Source organism: Astyanax mexicanus, chromosome 1 (assembly GCF_023375975.1).
Source record: "Astyanax mexicanus isolate ESR-SI-001 chromosome 1, AstMex3_surface, whole genome shotgun sequence".
NCBI lineage: Eukaryota > Metazoa > Chordata > Actinopteri > Characiformes > Acestrorhamphidae > Astyanax > Astyanax mexicanus.
In genome coordinates, this window is record NC_064408.1 from 53359005 (window position 1) to 53380614 (window position 21610).

Below are 21610 nucleotides of genomic sequence, written 5' to 3' on the forward strand. Positions count from 1 at the left end.
TGTAGTGCCTGCCACCCACATGGTACCCACTGCTTCAGCTCCAGTGCCAGCGGTGCCCGCCGCTCCTGTGTCTGCAGTGCCTGCCACCCACGTGGTACCCACTGCTTCAGCTCCAGTGCCAGCGGTGCCCGCCGCTCCTGTTCCTGTACCTGCTCCAAGAACAATGTTTGGCCCTAGGCCCCGTGTCCCTTGGCCAGCAAGGCCTCCTGACTTTGCCCCCAGTACTGTGCCCAGGCTGTCCCCACAGACTTTTGTTGGTCCTGGGCACCCTCCTATGTTTTTGGTCCCCCTGTCTCTCCCTGTCTTGGTTCCCGTGTCTGTGTTTGTTCCGGTTCCTGTCCCTGGTGGTTTCTCCGTTCCTGTCCCAGTCACTGTGTTTGTTTCTGTCCCTGTTAATGTCCTCGTCCCTGTTCCCAAGTCTCAGCCCCCTGTCCAGTCTTTTGTCCAGTCCTTGTCCCCTGTCCAGTCTCAGCCCCGTGTCCAGTCGTTTGTCCAGTCCATGTCCCCTGTCCAGTCTCAGCCCCCTGTCCAGTCTTTCGTCCAGTCTTTGTTCATGTCCCCTGCCCTGTCTGCATTTCTGCCCGATGTACAGCCCTCTGTCCAGTCTCAGTTCTCGTCCCCTGTCCGGTCTCTGTTTTTCCCACCTCCCCGGTCTCCACTCCAGTCCCAGTATGTATCCCCTGTCCAGCCCAATGTCCAGTCTCCGTTTAGGCCCACTGTCCAGTCCCCTGTTCAGTCTCGTTTCCCATCCCCTGTCCAGCCCAATATCCAGTCCCCTTTGTTGTCTAGTGTCCAGTCTGTGTTTCAGTTTCCTGTCCCGTCCTTTGGCCAGTCTCCTCTCGTCTGTGTTCAGTCTTAGTCTTGTTTGGTATCCTGTTGTGTTTTCCACCCCCTCTTGCCCGGCTCCGGGGGATCTGTTTTTACGCGCCCCGGGAGTTGCGCGTTAAAGGGGGGGTTATTTCAGGTCTTTTGTCTGTCTGGTTCTCATGTCTGTGTTATTCTCAGGTCTGTGTTTCATTCCCAGTGTTTTTCCACTCACCTGTGTTCATTTTTAGCTCCGCCCCTTCGTCCCAGGTGTTTCCTGTTTCCTGTGTGTGTGCACCACTATTTAAGGTCCGTGTTCCATTTCCCCGGTGTGGATCCATGTACGTTTATCGTCTGTCAGTGCTCCATGTTTTCCCAAGTTTCCTCAGTCCTGTTTTTCAATAAATCCCTTTTTGTTTGCATATGCGTCCGCCTCCGCGTCCTCCCTGCACCCGCACCTGACAGATACCTTCACTCCTGTCCTATGGAGGTTGTTGCTGATGTCAATAACAGTTGTTTTAGGGTCTTTCTTTATAGAACTCACACGTTTTTGTTGTCAGCTGTTGTGGTTTTTCTTGGTCTACCTTTTCAAAATCTGTTACTTAGTACACCAATGATGACTTTCTTCTTCAGGGCATGGTTTGTGTGATGGCTCTAATTAATTTTCCATCTTCTCACAGCTTCACAATTGCTTGTTTTTCACAGATAGACACAGATTTTCATGTTGGTTACTCCTCTAACTATAAATGCACTGTCTGCACAGATAAAACCCATTCTGAAACTGAACATAGACATTCAGTGCTATTTATTATTTATATGATCAATGCATGATCAACACCCCTGGACAACAAAGCACACCTGACAGTCACATTTTCCAGTACCCGATTTAAAGGTGCTGTCTTCTGAACTGTGAATCAGATCCAGATGTAAATATCTGAAAAAAAGCTGAAATCTGTTTTGTCTCATATTCACTTTTGATGTTAAACCCAAATATTTTAGTCCACAGTAGAAATAATTTGATTAGCCTCCCTGCTCCAATACTTTCAGAGAGGACTGTATATATTTAATATAGAGAAAACCATTAAGTATTTTAAGTATTGTATAAGTATTTTATTCTTAATATAAGTATTGTATCCTTGGTATTAACCATTCTAAAAGTGTATTCTTTTACACTGTTTTATTTCAAATGAATCTTGGTTTGTAAAGATTGTATATTAGCAATTTTGCGCCTTATCAAGACCATCTCTTTAAGAGTTTGTCTGGGCTAAAATAATACAACTCCTATAGACATGTCTACTTAGGATTTTTAACGGGAAATCAAATTATTTGTTTTGTCTTATGATCTGACCTTTTAGAGACACAGTGGTTTCAAATAATTTAAAATGTGGAGTTTTTGCATTTGCTCTTTCAGATAAGAAGAAAGGCAAAGACAAGGACAAAGACAAAAAGCCCAGCCAGTCTAATGAACCATTGTGTGCCCAGTCCAATACAGCCATCCAACCCACAGATGACAGTGAGTAACTTTATGTGCATGTGAAAGAGAACTTTTATTTTACATTTACAGTATGCTTATCTATGTGGTGATATCCTTCCAACCCAACATACATTATTTACTCAGAAAAATGCAGCTTATTATCAATATTTCATTGCCTTTCTAAAACGTACTGCACTGGGCTGCTTCTTCTACCCCAAAGGTGGACAACTCTTTTGCAAATATTTCTACAAAAGATGATTCCATATGTGACACTTTTATTCTCTCATGCTTACCTTTAGCTGGGTCTAACCAAAGCTGCCTGGTACGTGGCCAACAAAAAAAGACCATAATTGCTAATGATTCTCAAAATAAACAATCATTAGCACAGTTTAATAAATTAATACAAATGAACAGGTTTATGCTGGGCTTCTGAAAGGTAGGAATATATTGGATTTTAAGAGACAAAAGTATCACACCGTATTGTGTGTGGTTCGTGTCTCGAGCAGGCTAAAACTATAAATAATTATAAACTATAACCAATAATGAACAATAGAAGGTTGTGTTGGTTAGATTAATTAATGTGGGCTTGTCCAAACTTCACATTTTTGTTTATTACATTTTACAACTCATTCTTAAAAGTAATTTATTTAGCTTGATTTGGTTAGTTATATATAGATTAGTTTTGTATATATTTAAAGCTCCATCCTGTTTAAATAAAACCCAGATATCCATGTGATTAAATAGAGTGTCCTGATTTTTTTTACAAGCAGTGAGGAATAAAGTCAGAAAAACTACAGCTGGGGTGGGCCAAGATTCAGAAGCTGTCTGAAGAGTCTGATTTCACAAATAATGTCCAATTGTGATCAAATTAACACAAGGTTAATTTTGGATAAGACAGAAATCACAGGCTTTACTGATTGCTCAGATGTCCTAGGGAGTGACCCCACCTGCTGCCACACCTCTCTTCCTCTGTAGGGTCATACATTATGAAACCTCTCCACTCTGGATGTATCATCAGCATGAAAAAGTCAAATAGCTAACCATGTTCTCTGCTGTGATAGAGGTTGAGTGTGTGTGCTTGAGTCAAAAATGTGTATATGTGTGCCCTAAATTGCAAATAAAGTTATTAAGCTGGTTTATTCTCAGGTATGCTACTTGTGTACTGAACATATCTGAATTATTTGGCTTGCCCTCAGGGCACACTTCTCTTTTTGTCACAAGCCTATGTCCCTGGTGTGTTTTGATTTCATTGCCACACACACACACGCATACAATCACAGAGCTGGCAGAAAATTGACAGCAATTTGAGAATAGGCGCACAAATCAGTGACTGCTTGATTTTCCTATTAAGAGAAATGATGTGCAGGGCTTTATGACACTTTTGGGTAATTAGCCTCAGTAAATGAATGACAGAATTACATCAGGATGGTGCTGGCAGGCTTACTATTGAAATACATTCTCTCCTTCGCTTTACCTATCTTACTTATTTTGACAGTCTCTTTCTCTCTTTATCTGTTTGTCTTTCGCGTCCTGTCTCACTCCTTGCATGTGGTTGAGACTAATTAATTAGAAAAAGATTGTAACATGCTGTGACATATATAAGTTGGCACCAAGCCCTAGATCCTCTATCCCTCAAGCAGTACATCTCTGCCTTTCATTCTATGCACACTCTCTCTCTCTCTCTCTCTCTCTCTCACACACACACACACACACATCATTCTAATAATATTATGGGGACATTTACTGTGCATTTTCCCTCAGAACTTGAAGAATAGCTTGTCTCATTAACCTTGCCGAGGACTCTGCTCCATATTTTCAATTCTTTAAGGATAGTGTTGACTGTATTTTTCTCTCTCTTTCTCTCTCTCCCTCTCTGTCTGAATTAGGCTAGGGAATGTTTAACTTACATCCTTGTCTAAGGATGGAGTGATTATTAAGGTATAAAACCTTAATCATACTGTTGCATATTTTCATTATTAGTATTTATGATTAAAGGGCTGTTCTGGTTTGGTCTTGATCACAGTTTGGTGATTTCACCTCTCAAAGACACCCACAAAATCTGCAAATTGGATGAGTTGATTCATGCTTCATGTGTGAGAGCTGGAAACTGCAAAGAGATATGTTATTGCAGTCTTTTAAACCTTTTCCTATTGCTTACCCTGTAGCCAGATACAGTCAGTTAAAAAGTAGCTGCTTTCATTCGATTTCCATGCCTGGCATAATGCTATTGCTATGTTAGCATCAAGCTAACAGTGGTGTATATGCACAGTCTGTGGATATTCTAATTGAAACCTAGCTGCTAGCAGATGAAGGCTTTGGGGACCATTAGAACATTGGAGAACATTAAAGAGATTTATTTAATTCTTAAGTTTTTTTTTCCCATTTATATAGTGACTTTCTCATTAAAGATTTAAATTAATTAAAACGTATATATTAAAAGCGCTTTTTAGCCTGTTAGCCTGGTAGTGCTGTACAGTATGACAAACAAACAGACATTTTTAAAATTAATATAAAAATAAGTTTGCATTTTCACAGTTCAAATACTACTCACTTGAAAGTCTATTGATTGTATAAAATAGTGTTTCTCCACATTGAAATAAATAATACATCAGAAACAAAGTATGTGGGTAAATTATGACCTTGTAATACTAATGCCACATAATTGCATCAGAAATACTCCAGGGTAAAGTAATAATAATGTTATAAAATACATGTATACATAAAAAGTGGGAGAGATGCTAATTTGTCACATAGTTTTTGGTTACATATAGATTTTGAACATTATTTAACATTGTATTACTATTACACAGTGTTTGGTAACAGCTAAAACTATTTTACTGGGTTTTTTAACTTTTTGTTCCATTTGTTTGAATTGAAATTGAAATAGCACATTATAATATGTCACACCATTAACATTTTATTATTGATTTGCAGCAAATCAAAGTACCACCATTTTCATAAAGCCTTTTACTGTATGTTTTTAAAGACATATTCTTTTGTCATATCTGCTTACTGACCAACAACCCAAATCCACCCTGCCAGCATCCCCATGGGTAATTTGATGTGAATGGGAGAATAGATGCTTACAGATTGCTCCACTGTCTGCTCACTGAGCTGCTTTATGTGGAATAGTGGTGCCCTTTTGCCCTGCTAAACATATATACACTATTATTCTCCACTGTTCTCAAAACACTTTTGTTAATGCATCTTAATAGCTTATTTCCCAAAATTGGAGGGAACTTGAAAATGCTTTATTCTAGTATGTGCTGTGCTTGCACAATCAAGCATACAATTAGTTTGGATAATGCACTCTCCTATTCCCTCTTTCTGATTTTTCTCTCTCTCTCTCTCTCTCTCTCTCTCTCTCTCATACACACATATTCTCCCCGGTTTAGGCAGCGTGCCTCCCCCTGCTCCTCTGATGGTTGTGTGTGCCAGTTACCAGCCGTTGCACCTGCAGGAGAAGAGGACCTCCGTGCTGGGACAGATGGTACTCTCAAAGCTCTCTCCCATAATGCCACAAATATTGAAATATATTCGGACGACAACAACAGACAGCTCACAATATGCTAGTCTGCAATGCATGACAGTGTCCCTCAAATTCAGTGAAGAGCCTGAAGAGCCACTGTGCTGCTGAGTGTATTTCTGTCCTGCTCTAACATGCCTGATTCACTGGGTTTGCTAATTATCAAACCATTCAGTTGGATCAGGCTTGTTGGAGCAAGAAAAATAGAATAGTGCTTATTTCTGTACAGCTCTGTAACTCATCTTTGGAGTGTAATTTGAAATCACATGTTTACAAGCCTATAAAAACACACTCTTAAGAATAAAGGCTTAAATGGTTTCAAATTAAGTCATACTACAGAACATCCATGCTTGGTCATATGTGAATACAAAAAAACTTTTTAATGGCCTAAAGAAGCTTTACCTTATGTGATTGCTCCTAAAACATGGTTACAAAACATTCTTTATAAAACCAAAATTGGTTCTTAAATGGCATCCCTCAAATAACCATTTTTTAAAGCACATTTTTAGGAGTTTATGGAAATCAGAAGAAAACAATTGTGGAGTTTGTTCATATTCTTTAATCCTCTGATCCTCTGATCCCGTCTAATCAGTTTTTCCTTATAAGAAAAATGAATAGGGTTTTCAAAAACCCGCCTCTGTCACATTCTGTGGTAAATAAATCTGTTCAGACCCCTGTACGTTTTATTCTGTGTACATTTACCTCCTGAACATCACTGGGTCCTCTGAATTACAAGGTCGTTTAAGAGTCATAATGAGAAAAATGCTAACTTTAAGCTAAAGCTACAGCGGAGTGAACTGACCTCCCAGCCTAGCTGCAGAGATCAGCCAGGGACTGTTTTTGGGGCAACACCAGCAAACTCTGGCCGTAACTATACAGCTAAGCCAACTAATGAACTAACTGACCTTACTGAGGAGAGCTGAGAGTGTCACAGCATAAAATCACTAAAACAGGTCAGTGATACTCCAGAACCAGCTGTAACACGTTTCAACAGTTACCATCTTTATTATTTAGTGAAATAAATTGGTGTTTCTGGTTCGTTGTTGTCTCAGTGAGGGCAGGTAGTTAGTTGATTAGTTAGTTGTTAGTTGATTATTTGGGTTAGGTGTTGTAATTAGTATAAACTAATGACCGTAATTCAATACTAAAACCTTCGGGGAAGCGCTGCTGAACTGAGAGCCACTTCTCTTATTATCTGCCTTTTAAAGCTGTAACACAGACACTGCTCAACAAAACTGAAAGAGTTTGTACCTGTTTAAATGCTTTAATGATCCTCTGTGAAGAAGCATAATAATCCAAAACACGATCTGACCTGAGTTGACTGTTGTTATGCCGAATCCAGTCCGGTGTCATTTTCAGCCGCTGTGCTGTGACATCAGTTAAGCATTAGCTTAAAGTAAGCATTTTTCTAATTACTACCCTTAAATGATCTTGAAATTCAGAGGATTCAGTGATATTTAGGAGGTAAATGTACACAGAATAAAACGTACAGGGTTCTGAACATATTTATTTACCACAGAATGAGACAGATTCGCAATTTACATATGGGCATAAACAACATGGCGCAGACTACAAAATGAAGACAGGACTTCAGTGGTCTATTATGCAGTGGAATTTAAAGTTTCCTGTCATGTGACAAACTGCAATACAGCATCTTGTGACTCCCCTGAAAATTATGGTTTTGTTTATTAGGCCAGCCTTTCTAATAGACAGAATTACTCTACTCCAACGATCCATTGAGGGGTCCAAGCCTACGTATCTAAGGCTCATTAATTTGTAAACGCTTTCCAAACGATGATCTCCTTCCTCAATTCATAGCTCTATCACTCCCTCTATTATGTGCTCAGGCTATATGCTACTCTTTTTGGATCAGTGCTGGCTGTCTAATCCATTATTAACTCCATACTCCATAATCCATGATGCTGGTGTGTGTGTGTGTGTTTGCGTGTTCTCCAGGCAGACTCATCAGAAAGACTGCGGCAGTATGGGCTCTCCAAGTTCTACAGTCACCCTGTGCTGCTCACACGCACCAGAGCCTGCCCCCTGGTGGCTGTTCCAGAATCGCCCCCCGTGCCTGCCTGGAAACTTGTACGCCCTCGCAAGAAGTGGAACATCACAGATGAGCCAAAAGGTCAGAGATTATCTGTGTGTTTCTGTTCTGTTCACATGCATATTTGTCTCCAACAGACAAATGAGTTTTCATCATGTAGTCAATCAGCCAAGTTTGTTTCTATAACCACTTTAGACTCTGTGTTCATTGCATTGGACATAATGTGTTCTTACACATAATACTCAGACCATAACACTCAGACCTACCCATCAGAATAGACCTTTATCAGCCAATCACATAGCAGTTTAGACCTATTCACTGCATTAGAAAACATAAAGTCTGCAAGATGAAGTAAAGCGTATCCTGTATAAAGAATGCCAGATAATGAGGCAGAGTAAAAACGTTTTTTTCCTTTAAAATGTTATGAGGTTCATTTTACTGCTTAGTTATATAAAGGTTATACACTACAAAAATAATGTTAAACTAATAATACCACTGAAATTAACATAGAACAGACAAATAATACATGTTAATTTTATTTATTTATTAAATGAATCTTCCTGAAGAATTTTGAGTTCATTACATACATTACATATTTTAGCATCACTGAAACAAAATTCAGGTATGAAATGGTTAATTTTGCATTGAAGATAAAATACTACTGTAGCTAACAGGTAAGGGAAGAGTTTAGCCCACAAATTATTATCTAAAATAGCCTAAATCGCCACTCACTTCACTCGCTTAACACTTAAGTAATATCATATGGGCTGTTATATTTAAAATGAATTGATGTGTTTATGTCTGTGTTCTGTCTTTTATATATGTTATATGTAATGTTTACCACAGAGACTCCAGTCCAGAAACCTGAACAGTACATTGAAGTGTCCAGTCCCTTCATCAATTTCAGGCTCATGGCCATGGCTGCACCCCTTCAGCTGTAAGCAGTGTGTGTGTGTGTGTGTGCGTGTGTGAGAGAGAGTGAATGATGAACTGCTATGTTTTCATATGTTACTTGTGTCATCAGTTCCATTGCGTGTGTGAGCTGTTTCTGAATGTGCAGGTGCTGTGAGGATGTGTAGTGTGAGATGGAGGGTGGTGTTAAGTACACTCCTGTTGTGTGTGTGGGAGGGTGCAGTCAGAGAGCCAGACAGCCATCAAGCCTCAACATCGATCTGTGTGTCTGAGCTCTGAGCCTTTCACCACATTCATGATCACAAGTCAATACATTAAGCATTAAACATTCAGAGCCTCAGTCTCTGGCAGTAGTGCCTGTTTTTGCACTTCATTGTTGAGGTGGATGATACAGCATGAATATGATATTGTGAAACGATATACAAGAAATCACAGTATGTGATGTGTTACTATGATATAACAATATAGCTTAAATGGGTCAATCTTTATATAATGTGCTTTAAAGTCTGCAGTACAGCTGTTTAAATTTTATACAAACACTGTCCAACAAAACGTTTTTCAAGATTTACTTGGAATGAGCACATTATTCCAGTTATTTTATAAAGTTGTCTTTGATGTAGGGATGGGTTTTGCCCTGTCCACAGTGCTTAAATATATTTTTTACATATATTTTTATATATATATATATATATATATATATATATATATATATATATATATATATATATATATATATATATATATATATACATATATAATTTAGGCCTTTTAATTATTCATTTAACTATTTTCATAACAATTTCTCATTCTTTCCTGACACCACCCCTTTTGTCGTTTTCAGAATTTTTCTCAACCTATTCTTCCTTCCATGTTTGTTGTTGTCTTGTCTTTGCCCAAGTCCCACTCTGTCATCAGTGTTCTCATCTGTGGTTGTTTAAAATCCTTTTCTTCATTTTCTGTCCCAGGTGTTTCCAGTATTCCTGTGTACATAGAGCCCCTTTGTTTCTTTGTTCTTTGTCTAGACTTCGGTGTGGTTCATGTTTTTGTCAGTTTTGTGAGTGTCCTTGCTTGGTCTTGGCTTCTTTTAAGTCTGTCAAGTTTTTATATTCAGTTTTGTACTTCAGTTATTTTTGCGTTACCCTACCTATGGTTGCTTTCTGTTTTACTTTAGTTTTCTCTTTTTTGAATAAATTGTAGTACCTACTAGGGGCTTCACGATATTGGTAAAAGTATACATTGCAAATGTTCTTTTTTCAACGATTTATATTGTGATATTAAACAATGCGGGGCCCATGACGTCGCCAGCCTCACCCCCTCCCATGTGCTATCTCGCATTTCGGACCGATCCAGAGCTGAGTCAGCATTGAGCACTCAAAACATGAGGAAAACACCAAAACAGCAGTAATCTGCACATTAATCAGGCATTTAAATGTTTTTTTAAAAGGTAAATAAGTTTTTCTTGAATTAAAAGTCTAAATTCAGCTGTAACATGAAATATCTGCGCAAAAATGTGCTGGACTGAGATGCACAGCTTTCGACATGTGCGTGTACCAGCACGTGGCCAACCATGTGGATAGAGGCCAGTACCTCGTGTTTACTTCTGCCCCACCCCCCACGCCCCCCCTCCCATCACACTTCTCAGGCAGCAGCAGCCTGTTACTTACACAGACACAGAGACAATGCTGTGTATCTGTTCTTGTGTCAAGAATCAAAACATTGCAACATGACGTGTTAGATTTAATTGCCTTAGGTGACATCACACATTGTGCAATATATCGTGCTACCCTAATACCTACATTTACATCCCTTTACATCCATGACAGTAACCTTTGAAATCACTGACATCACTATCATTACTATCTTTTATTTTCAAGGGACTGAAGACACTTGCTTAATATTAATTTCACTTCTTGTCTTCATACTTACAAATCTTGTCACAACTGTCACGATTAAAATATTTTTAGAAAGTCAAAATGTATTTTTAAAATAGAAAATGTTTCTGTTTCAATCATTAAAAAAAAAAACATATTTATAACTACGTCAACCATGGTTTCATCAAATGCCAAATTTCACTAAAACTGTCCACCCTGTCATTGTTTCCTTCATGCAGCCATGACAGGGTGGACACATGTATAATAGGAAATAAAAAAATAAAAATAATGTATGTAATGTATATCTAGTCTGAAGTCTTATACATATGCTGAATATTCAAAAACATGAAAACTCAAGTCATAGAACACCAAAGGGCATGGTACTCTGATTATGACCCAAATATGATGAAGTTTGATAAGTTATCATAGAAATACACAGGACTGAACCAGTGCCATATTTTTAAAAATAGTTGAAATCAATGCTTTACACACTTTATTGCACTAAATCCAGCCAACCAGGTCTAACAAAGCTCTGTTTCCAAATACAATTATAGCTCATAGTAAGTCTGTGTTATAGAGGTGTAGAAGTATTGACACTATCCGCATTGTGCTCAGAAAGGCTTACCGTAGGGTGGTGGTATTTAGGTGTTTTGCATATTTCTATGTTTTTGTGTTTGCCCTGTGTGTTTGACTGGGTTTATCTGTGTGTTTGTGAATATGTGTTCTGCTCTAGGGAGTCTCAACCAAATGGCTACAGGAGGCATTTGTGTAGCTCTAATCTGGCTTCATTCAATGAGACAGAAGAGAGTGAGGGTCCTAACCCCACTGGGCATGACATCACAGACAACAGCCTTGGATCAACAGATGCTTTGGACACCAACAAGGTGGATTCTGCTTCTGTTTTTAAAATAGCTTTCATAGTTGTTGGGAAATGATAACTGATGCTTATATTTAATAGTGTGGCCATGCAATACTGTAGATACAACATAGATATCTACACACTTCCATTCCTTTCAATATACTGAGAATGTGTAGTTTTAAACACAACAAGCTTTAATCCAAATGCCAAAAGTATTCACACTGTTGTTAAGGTGGCTGTGTGTGAAAATTACATTTTTAAAGGCTAAAAAGTGGATGCTGTCTGTCCACAATGATAAAAACTCATAGCCCAGCTTATAATATTAGTAGTGACTGGTGTTTCTTGTCTAAAGTTTGTTTGTGTTGTTTTACTTTTTATCCATGTGAATCATCAAACGTAAGACCACACTTACATACTCCTTACCCAAGCTCTGCTAAATTTAATTTCTTATTTAAATGTTTGTCTTTTTAACAACATACCCAAGTGCTGAATTAAGAATAGTTGCTACTTAACTTTGATTCTCCAGTTAAAAATTCTAGTCTTCTCAGCTGTACAAGGTGACAACTTGCCAGTTTGCCCGTCACAGTTCCAAAAAGAGCTTAATCACATAACAGTGAAAACTACTGTTATGCTGTTTAAGAGATGTGACGGGTGTGAATGGTATGATGAGCCTACTTTATTCCAGATTTATGTAAAAGTAGTTTGGTTTTAAGGTTGTGGTTCTTAATACTGGTTATCACATATTAGCCAACTTGGAGGCAGGTGGGAATTATTTTAATAATGTTTAACACAACCTCAGAAAGAAGAAACAAGCTAATTACCAGTACGGAACTACAACTACATGAAAGCAAGTGAGAATACAGATCAACAAAAAAACTGGAGGTCAAATTAAGCATGACAGAGATCTTAGGAATAATAATTTGGCCAGGGTTACAAAAGAAGACAAAAGTAAAAACACTAATCAATAGATTAGACAACAGCTGAGTTGAGCAGTAAGACAGACAAGATTGGGCTACAAAGGACAGAATGGCACCGGTTCTGGAGTCCACTTGCCCTGCACATTTTAGTTGATACTGCTGTTATAACACACCCATGTCAGTTTAGGAAGTATTGTTTTTGTGTTAGATAATTAGCCAGATCAGGTGTGTATAAGCAGAAACAACATACGGCTACACAGGGCGGGTTCTCCAAACACTACATGATTACAACTATTGCTCTGTTGATATTGGACCCTCCACTGGTTTAGATCCAGTGATGCTGAGCTTAGTTTCAGAGAGGTTCTCTGGTGCAGAACAACTGTGCTCTGCAGCTGTGTATGTATGGTAGCTAGAGGGTTGGAGTAGACCCTGCCTGCCCTGAAACTCCTCTGTCCAGCTCCAATGTCACTGCCTCTGTCTCTCCGGCCGATTGAGCCTGCCGGCGGCCTCCAGTGCCTCAGCAGAGGCAGAGAAAGAGGAGAGGGAGTGCTGGGAAATGGGCTGCGTGTTATGTAAAAAAGGGACGGGTCCTGTCCTCTGTGGTATAAAAAGCAGCACAATTAGCCTGTCAGTCATCAGGGCAGATGTCTTGCAGGGGATTCAGGACAGATCAGCCTGAGGGAGACGGAGCCATAGTGTGCGTGTGTGTATGCTTGTGCGCTTGTTTGTGAGTGTTTGCCTAGTGACTAACAGAGCATGCCTTTGTGTTTGGGTGGAGGAGGTGACGCGATCACATGGAAGCACTGTTTGGTTGGGATGCTAAGCATACCCATTAAATCGTAATGTAGTAAAGAGAATTAGGTGTTCTGATACTGGGAGCAGTTTATACCTCCGGAATGTGTGAAATGAAGCTTGGCACGATGAGAGTGAAGCCAGCACATTCATGCAGTATTTGGCACCTCAGTACAAAGCTGCATCTTCTCTTCTCTTCTCTTCTCTTCTCTTCTCTTCTCTTCTCATATCTTGTCTTCTCTTCTCTTCTCTCTCCTTTTAACCTTTCTCTACTCTCTTTTCACCTCTTCCCTTCTTAACCTTTCTCTTCTGTTATCGTTTCTGCTTTTTTCCTTTATTCTGTTTAGTTGTCTCCTATACTGTATGCTACTTTAGTTTACTACTATCTGCTGTTTTCTACTCTATTATTCTTTACTGTACTGTTCTCTGTTGTTCTATACTCTTCTCTCTTTTTCTCTTCTCTTCTTCTCTCGTCTCCTCTCTTCTCAACTTTACTCTTCTCTTTGTGTATGGTGTACGTTGACTCACAGCTTATCTCTGAGTCACTGGCGCTGTCGTTCGTTAGATGTGGCACAGAGAGAACCCCTAATTGTCCTCCACATTTAAATGGCACAGTTGGACGACTCCTTGGGCTTTAAAAGGCTTTGTAAGTGGCACGAGGTTGGGTCCAATTATAAGAGAAAAGGCCAACAAAAAAAGAGAAAAGTTCTGAGGGCCTTTGGAAAGACTTTGTTGCCATGACGCCACCCACTTTCTCCTTGAGTTCTTAACGAGTTGTCTTAAGCTCATGTAAAGGGGTGTTTTGGCTGATACCCTGATGATGCATCTTAGCAACTAACCACGGACATGCTCATCAGGCTAATTCCACCAACATCAAAACGTCCCTTTGGTATTTGTGACTCTTCCTCCACTGTCACCGGTTAGTTAAGGAGAATATTCTCGGAGGTGTGAGGTCCCTGGCACCTGCGCTCACACATCAAATTAGGAGCTATCTCACTGAGGGGTTTAAGCTAGGCAGCCTGAGGCCTTAGTGGAGGCTGACTCCATCAGAGTTGCTCAAGGGGTCTTCTCACATTTCTCTCGTAAACTGTTACCCTTCCTGTGTCAGGGTATTTTATAGGCATTTCTTAAAAAAAGAGACTCTTCTCCTGTTCATTTACTTGCCAACTCATTCGCACTCGGTTTCAGGTGAATAAAGGCCACTCTCTTTTCTCTTCATTTCTTTGACTGTCTCTGCCTGTTGTCCTTCTCTGTATTTACATTTCGATTTCCCCCACAGGTAACAGCAGAGGACAAAAGGAAGGATGAAAGCATCCCTCATGGTAAGGCGTGTTTAAAAGCAACTCTGGACCAGACACGTTATTTACATTTTATACATACATAGGTAATGGGACACATACATGTAACACATACAGGAGCTTTTTGACATCCCACTCTAAATCCATAAATAGGCATTAAGATGTAACTTTGTATCCAGTTTGTGACTGAGTTGCTGTTCTTTCTACCTGCTTTAACTTTTCAAAACCACTCACAGTTAATAAGGGAATAACAACAAAGCAGAAATTAAAATAAATCAAACACCTGTATTCGATGGTTAAGAGTTCTGTCTCAGTACTTTTGTCAAATTAGTGTATGACTTATTTAATAGCAGTCAGCAGCATGCCCTCACACAGCTTATTCATACTCTAATGGATGGAAGTGGAATCATATGATGACTCTTTCAGTGAAAACAAATTGGAGAGGCAACTGGTAAACACTGACTGAAAAAGTATCTTTTTTTATCATAACTCCATCTATCAAGTTGATATTTTGATATTCAGTCCGTTCCATTGTCTCTTTTGTAACAGTGCAATCGGACTGGAAGTGAATGAGCATGAAGACGTATGATAATTTGGCACGCAGCTTTCTCTCTACCCCCGGCATTGTTGGGCCGTCATTGTTGAGCCGTCAGCGCTGCGATGCTAATAGCTGCTTTAATGGGATATGATGGCTGGCTGAGTGCTGTGCTATCACCATTTCACTTTTTCCACCATCTATATCTCTCTCTTTCTCTCACTTAGACTTTCTCTTTTTTAATAGCATTACACAAACAGACAGACACCCACCCACATAGGCAAACACACACACACACACACACACAGACACTATCGTCTCCATCTCTCTGATCGTGACTCTGCACTCGCCCCTCATCACGACAGGCCAATTACATGCTTTCCTAGGGAGCCTAGTGTGTTGCTTAGTAACACCTGGAGTGAGCTAAATGAAGTGGGATCTGCAATGGCTTCACTGGAACATTTATATCTCTCTTTTCTTATCGATAACCGCCGCCCCACCGAAACCCACCACACAACCACCCCAACTCCCCCTTCCACATCATGGTTTTTGGGTTTCTTTTTGTTTAAATAGTTCTTTGATGATTTTTAAATCTGCTGTATTCCTTATTTTTTTAATCTATTTATTTCAATAAGCAGCTCAGGGTTGCTGGTTGTAGTTGTAGTTTATGGCCTTCTACATAGCTATACAGTTTCTGAAGCCCTTTCCCACTTATTACAGTGGTGCCACTCCTGTCACTCAACACCCCTTCCCTTTGGGCATGCTCTTAATGAGTCTATGTTTGTAGTGTACCTTCCCTTATGAAAAAAAAAGGTTCTCTGTCATCCTACACAGAGCTAGCACAAACTTACCACCTACCTAAGGTCTGAGCCAGGGCTGTTCTAAAAGCTCGCCAAAGTGACCTTGGATCACTGTGAAAGAGCAATTTCCACTGTCGCCTCAAACATATAATGAAGTGTGTGAAAAATGTCAAAGGCAGGTAATTGGTCTATGATCCTGTCCGTTGGCTTCTCTGACACTTAAAATTCATTAATCCATTATTACTGCCCTTATACTTGACAATTTATACATAAGTATGTAATTATGCAAATATTTTTACAGTTACATAAAGTATTAAATCACACTAAAATCTTTCCCACATACTGAAATGATGATAAAATTCGTATTAATCAGGGCTCAATATGGCCCTTCAGACTACAGTACTGTCACTATGATGGAAAGATTGCTGGTTTGAAACCTGTATCATGCTGTTTGTCACCGGCAACCTGAGACCAAGAGAGTATAACTGGCCTGCTCTCTCTTAGGGGCAAGTTGACAGCACTTCCCCCACATCACTACTAGTGTTAAATTTATTTACCCAGACGTCTGTTAGCTGTTGTGTTGAAGCTGGGGAGAGCTTCACTCCGATTTTGTTGATACCTGTTGGTGTCTGACTTCACATGAATAAGAGGTGACATGTTCTAGTCTTTACCCTCCTGGTGTTTAGGCATTGCTATTAATAGAGGGAGTTCATATGAACAGTGATTGGATAATTGGGCTTCCAAAGTAAGTGAAAAATTGGATGAAATTAGTTTCTTAGTGTGTTTCAATCAGGAGTGAGAACTGTTTTTATTACTGGCAATAATTGCAGTTTCACTGTAGGACACAGAGGAAGGTCAGGTGTACAGCTGTGTGTTTTCATCAAGAGCAAAGCAATCACTTGTATTCATTTCCCCATCACTCATCCCACAACAATATGTAACTATAACGGTTTCTTATGTATAAATAGAAACGTTTGAGTGAACCTGCATCTCTGCCTCATGAATCTCTGCTTTTGGTACAAGAGGTACAGACACACCTGAAGCTGTCAAAACACTCTTTCTGGCACTCAACACATATCAGTCCTGATTCTGTTTAGTTGATGTCTGAAATAAGTTAATCACCAAAACTCACCAAAACACCCAATATAAAGTTTAAAGCAAGGCTGTCAGAAAGCCATTCCTACAGGGCTGCAGCAATTCACAGATCAGTGTTTTGCTCTGACACACCTGATTCCAGTCATGAAGTGCTGGGTAATTAGCTGATAAGTTAAAGTAAGTGTGTTATGTCATAGAAAACACTAGACAACACTGCATGTTGGTTAATGTTCAGAGTTCCAGAGCTGTGTAGTGATTTGTCTGATTTGACGCTCTTCATGCAGCTCATCAGCTACTCGTGTTTTACAAACTGTTTCAGGTGTCTGGGAACATGAAGGACACAAATGTGTAATGATACTTATGATACTTGGATACTTATGTTACATGACTTCTTACCTATTAGTAGTAATGATGCTCTTCCTTTTATGGAATTGTATTTTAGTATCAATTGCCTGCAGGTTGTAATATCCTTTCCCTCCTGCTGGGCAACAAAACAGTTTACGCTTTTGACATAACTTCACTGCAACCTGGACCTCTAGTGCTGAAATTGGACACCCACATGTTCTTTGACATATGTACTTCCAGAGGTGGGCCCTTGGCAAGACAGAACTGATATATGTTGCATCCCTGGTGCAGCTTATGGTCAGTGAAGTGATTAAGTGAAATTTCATCCCCAGGGTCTTAAAAGTAAAGTAAAGGAACCCTTTCACTATGTTTATAAGCTATGATTTCTTCTTCTAATCTGTCATTAGTGTGCAAATGACACACCATTATGCAAATCTCCTACCCAAAGAGGACCTGCATGTACATGATATTGTTAAATGGACCCCTGTTGACACATTGCTGACACTGAACGATAACAAAATATTATAAAATATGAAAAATTTCCAACAGATTCCAATATTATTTCTTATTGTAATTGATCTGCTCCCTGTGCACAATCTGAGACAAGCATGAAAATGATTCAAACCTATTGTTAAATAAAATGTTGTAAAACCAGTGCTTCAGAAGTATTTTGGGCTTTTCTTTGCCTAATCTTTTATTTTACATGCTAGGTACATTACTGTGGTTGTACCTCACACCTCTATTTTTATTAGATGCTGATACAGCAGAAGCACCACCAGTTCTTGAGAAGAATAAAGCAAGAGAGACGGACAAAGACAAGGAGAAAATGACAGCAGCTGATGAGACCAGTCCTGCACAGCTGCAGTCACATGACTTGGAGAAAACCATGCTTCAGGAGGTCTGGGTCCACCTGCATGACTTCCCCAAATGCTTTCAGTAAGAGCTGCCCAGTGAAAAATGTTATGTACACACTCAGTCATTCATGTCATATATTGTTAATTAGATGTGTTTGGTCTGCTTTTGAAGGTCACTGGTAATTTTTCACAACCCAGACACCTACCCTCATTACTCCCAGAAGTCCCAGTTTAAGGTAAAGCTAATTATTATTAATTGAGTGATTGTATGTAACTCAATGTTGCAGTAACCCAAGTTATGACTATATGTCAGCTTGTGTTACTTTAAGGCATACAATTATAAGCAGTACATACAGTACTTTAAAGGGTTCTCTTGCCACTAGATGGACATTGTGAGGAAACCTTCAGGTTTTTGCTTGGGCTGTTTTCTTTTACTTGTGATAATAGTAGTGTTTCTTTGGATAGAGCTACATTGCATCTAGAGGGGCAGCAACTACTCAGCCCAGTGTTGTGGGCTCAACCAACTCTGCAGCATCAGGGAAACTACCAGAGTCTTCTGGAGCTACACACATGCAGGTACAAAAATATATGAAAAAAATATTACTCTCATGCACTTTTACACCTACTATAGATCCACTGACACTTACGATTACACTATTATAGTTGTGCAAAGGCTGTCATTATTGCTATTTACACTATTAACCTTGTGTGTGCGTATTATTGATACCCTAGTGGAGTATATGAGTAAATATGTGTCTGAGATGTTTGATAGTGTGTGTTTGTGAAAAATATATATAGTTTTTGCCTAGTAGGTCTGACTGTATGAGAGTTATCCAGTTTGTCTAGTGGCTAAATTATGACATTTATGAAAATAAATCCATCTATTTCAAATGATAAAACCAACACATGCTTCTATGCATCATTTATGTTGGTCTAATGTTTCTGACAACTGCCAACGTCATACTTATTTTAAAATACGTACTACAAAATGTACAAAAAAGCAGTATAAATGGCTGTAAAATACATTTTACCATGATACTTTTCCTGCTAGAGCTTCTTTTTCATCTTGTGTTTCACTAGCATTATTGGCTTCACTTCTCTCCTTGATTTCCAATAGTACTGCTTTGTTCCTTTCATATTAAAAAGCTTTCATAGATGTACAAATCTGAAAAAAATATGAATGCAAAGTATGCTTATGATGCTCTGAGAAAGATTGCAGTATGGCCCAAAGGAGTTATCATACACAAATGCACACATTTATTCCGAGGCAAACATGTTCACTTGTTCCCTCATTTCCCTTATATGCACAAAATGTTCACACACATTCAGACACCGTCGGAAATTCGCACATCCAAGCAAAGGCACCCATTAACTGCAGGGTGCTCGCTCGGTGGTTCTGTTTATTATCCTAGTGTTGTTTTTTCTCACCTCTCCCTGTTGTATTACAATGTTGATGAGCTGTGCCATTTTAGCGTAATCCTCTGAGAGCATTGTGGTTTGATTTAATCGTAAGTAATTACTGTGTGTGTGTGTGTGTGTGTGTGTGTGGCTGTCTGTGAGTTTGTGTGTTTGTGTGCATGTGGACAAAAGACCTTGTATTCTCATGAGACACATCCAAAGACAAAACACATTAATATTTACAGTTGCTGTCCCTTAGGTTCAAAGGGGCTTATCTCTCTCTCTCTTTCTTTCTCTGCATCTCTCTTCATTCTGTTCCCTCTTTCTCTAAGGGCTCGTACGAGAAGTGCTGTGACTTTCTGTTTGTGGATAACCTGTTACCTACAGAGATTCTCATCTCGTTCTCAGCTCTGGTACACTGGGGAGGCACCAAGGATGAGAGTAAGGCTCACAAAAACAAAGGACTGTCTGTGTATCACATATTTATGGATGACTACAATATATGTGTGTGTGTCTGTGTGTGTGTGTGTGTGTGTGTGTGTGTGTATAGACAAGGAGTGTGTGTCCAGAGCTGGGGTTCTGACGGCTCAACCTTTCTCCTGGAAAAGCATTGAATCTCAGTTACCCTGGATTCACATCCAGACCTCTGCCTGCAAAGCCGCAATTCTCCCGCTGCCACCAGGGTAACACCACCTATCACCATAACAATTCAGTCATATTCATTAGAAGCTCTCTTCAAAAGTGCGGTAATATAGCACATAAACATGACATCACCATAATCAAACTGACAAACAGCCATCTTTGCACATATTTATAATTATGAGCCAATTCTCAATTGCAGATTTCTCAACATATCTGATTCTACTACAGTAACACATTGTGATTACCATAAACATTACCTTAACAATGATTATGATCAAAACTATGTTCATATCTAATACCCTAATTATATCATAACGGTAACTGTAACGGCAATCAACTAGTCCCTAAAACTAAATAATGAAAACCCAAATAAAACAAATGATGCAAAAACAGTTTTCCGGACTTCTGAAGTCCCTTTTAATGGAAAATCTCCATTCAGAATGTTCTGTAGTTCAGGACAAGGCTTAATCCAAGCCTTAAAGTATTTAAAATATTAAAGTAATGTAACAGTAATGTAACAGGATTCAAAAGTCCAAAAAATATTTTTAGGTGCTTGGCCTCCACCAATCCACTGTGAGGCAGATGATAAAAAATGGAGAAAGCACTACTTATACACTCTCCAGGAGTGCCCCTTCTAAAGTTTGCTCAAGACCACATGGATAAGCCATAAGCTTATTGGAAGAATGTTCTGTGAACAAATTAATCTAAAAGAGAACACTGCATTCCAACAAAAGAACCCTTTTATCTGTTGTCTTGTCAACCCTGTCTGTTTCCAAAATGTCCTGTATTATATTCACTGTCACCTTAAAACAATTGTCAATTTGTATTGGAAACTGAAGATTTTATGATTTATGTATGTATATACATGCATAATTATAATCTCATTTTAAAAAAATGGCTCACATTTTTATATATTTTTATATTTTTATCGGAAAAGTAAAGGTGTCAGGTAATGTATAATTATTATCATGAAACTTTTTTTTTAATCCATTAAAATCTATAGTTATAGAGATATACTAGTTGAGAGAGACTAAGACCCCACTGAAATGTTGACTCATTTGAAGCTGTTTTATATGAATGAATAGGCTAAAATTCCAACAATTTATTGTATAGGATTAATCGCCAGTTACTGGAAATGATAAGTATTTGCTGAAAAAATAAATGCAATAAATCTAATATAATTTCTATCTACTAAGGTTTTAGTTAATATTTATCATAAAAATTAAAACAAATATTGGACACGGATTCACAAAATGTAAAGAAGCATTATAAATTAAGTATAGCTCTAGCAATAGAAGCATAGCACATGGCTAATTCTACAAGCTTGCTGTAGGTTTAGTTCTTGATAATATAACCAAGAATCTTAAAGGAAGCAAAGAAACAAAGATAGAAAGAGAGAGACGGAGAAGAGACAGAAAGAGAGAGAAACAGAAAGAGA

At 38.9% G+C, this 21610-nt stretch overlaps 1 protein-coding gene across 4 annotated transcripts in view; it reads left to right on the forward strand.

Annotated features, from left to right (window-relative positions):
* Positions 1–21610, forward strand: part of adgb (androglobin) — a 67023-nt gene that overhangs the window by 14920 nt on the left and 30493 nt on the right. For all 4 annotated transcript variants that reach the window (XM_049479885.1, XM_007255664.4, XM_049479867.1 and 1 more), the window contains 11 exons: positions 2216–2317; positions 5674–5768; positions 7761–7935; positions 8701–8791; positions 11371–11521; positions 14485–14527; positions 18031–18214; positions 18305–18368; positions 18598–18708; positions 19863–19971; positions 20081–20213. In XM_049479885.1, coding sequence (XP_049335842.1) covers positions 2216–2317; positions 5674–5768; positions 7761–7935; positions 8701–8791; positions 11371–11521; positions 14485–14527; positions 18031–18214; positions 18305–18368; positions 18598–18708; positions 19863–19971; positions 20081–20213 — 1258 coding nt within the window. The remainder of the gene's footprint in view (positions 1–2215; positions 2318–5673; positions 5769–7760; positions 7936–8700; positions 8792–11370; positions 11522–14484; positions 14528–18030; positions 18215–18304; positions 18369–18597; positions 18709–19862; positions 19972–20080; positions 20214–21610) is intronic.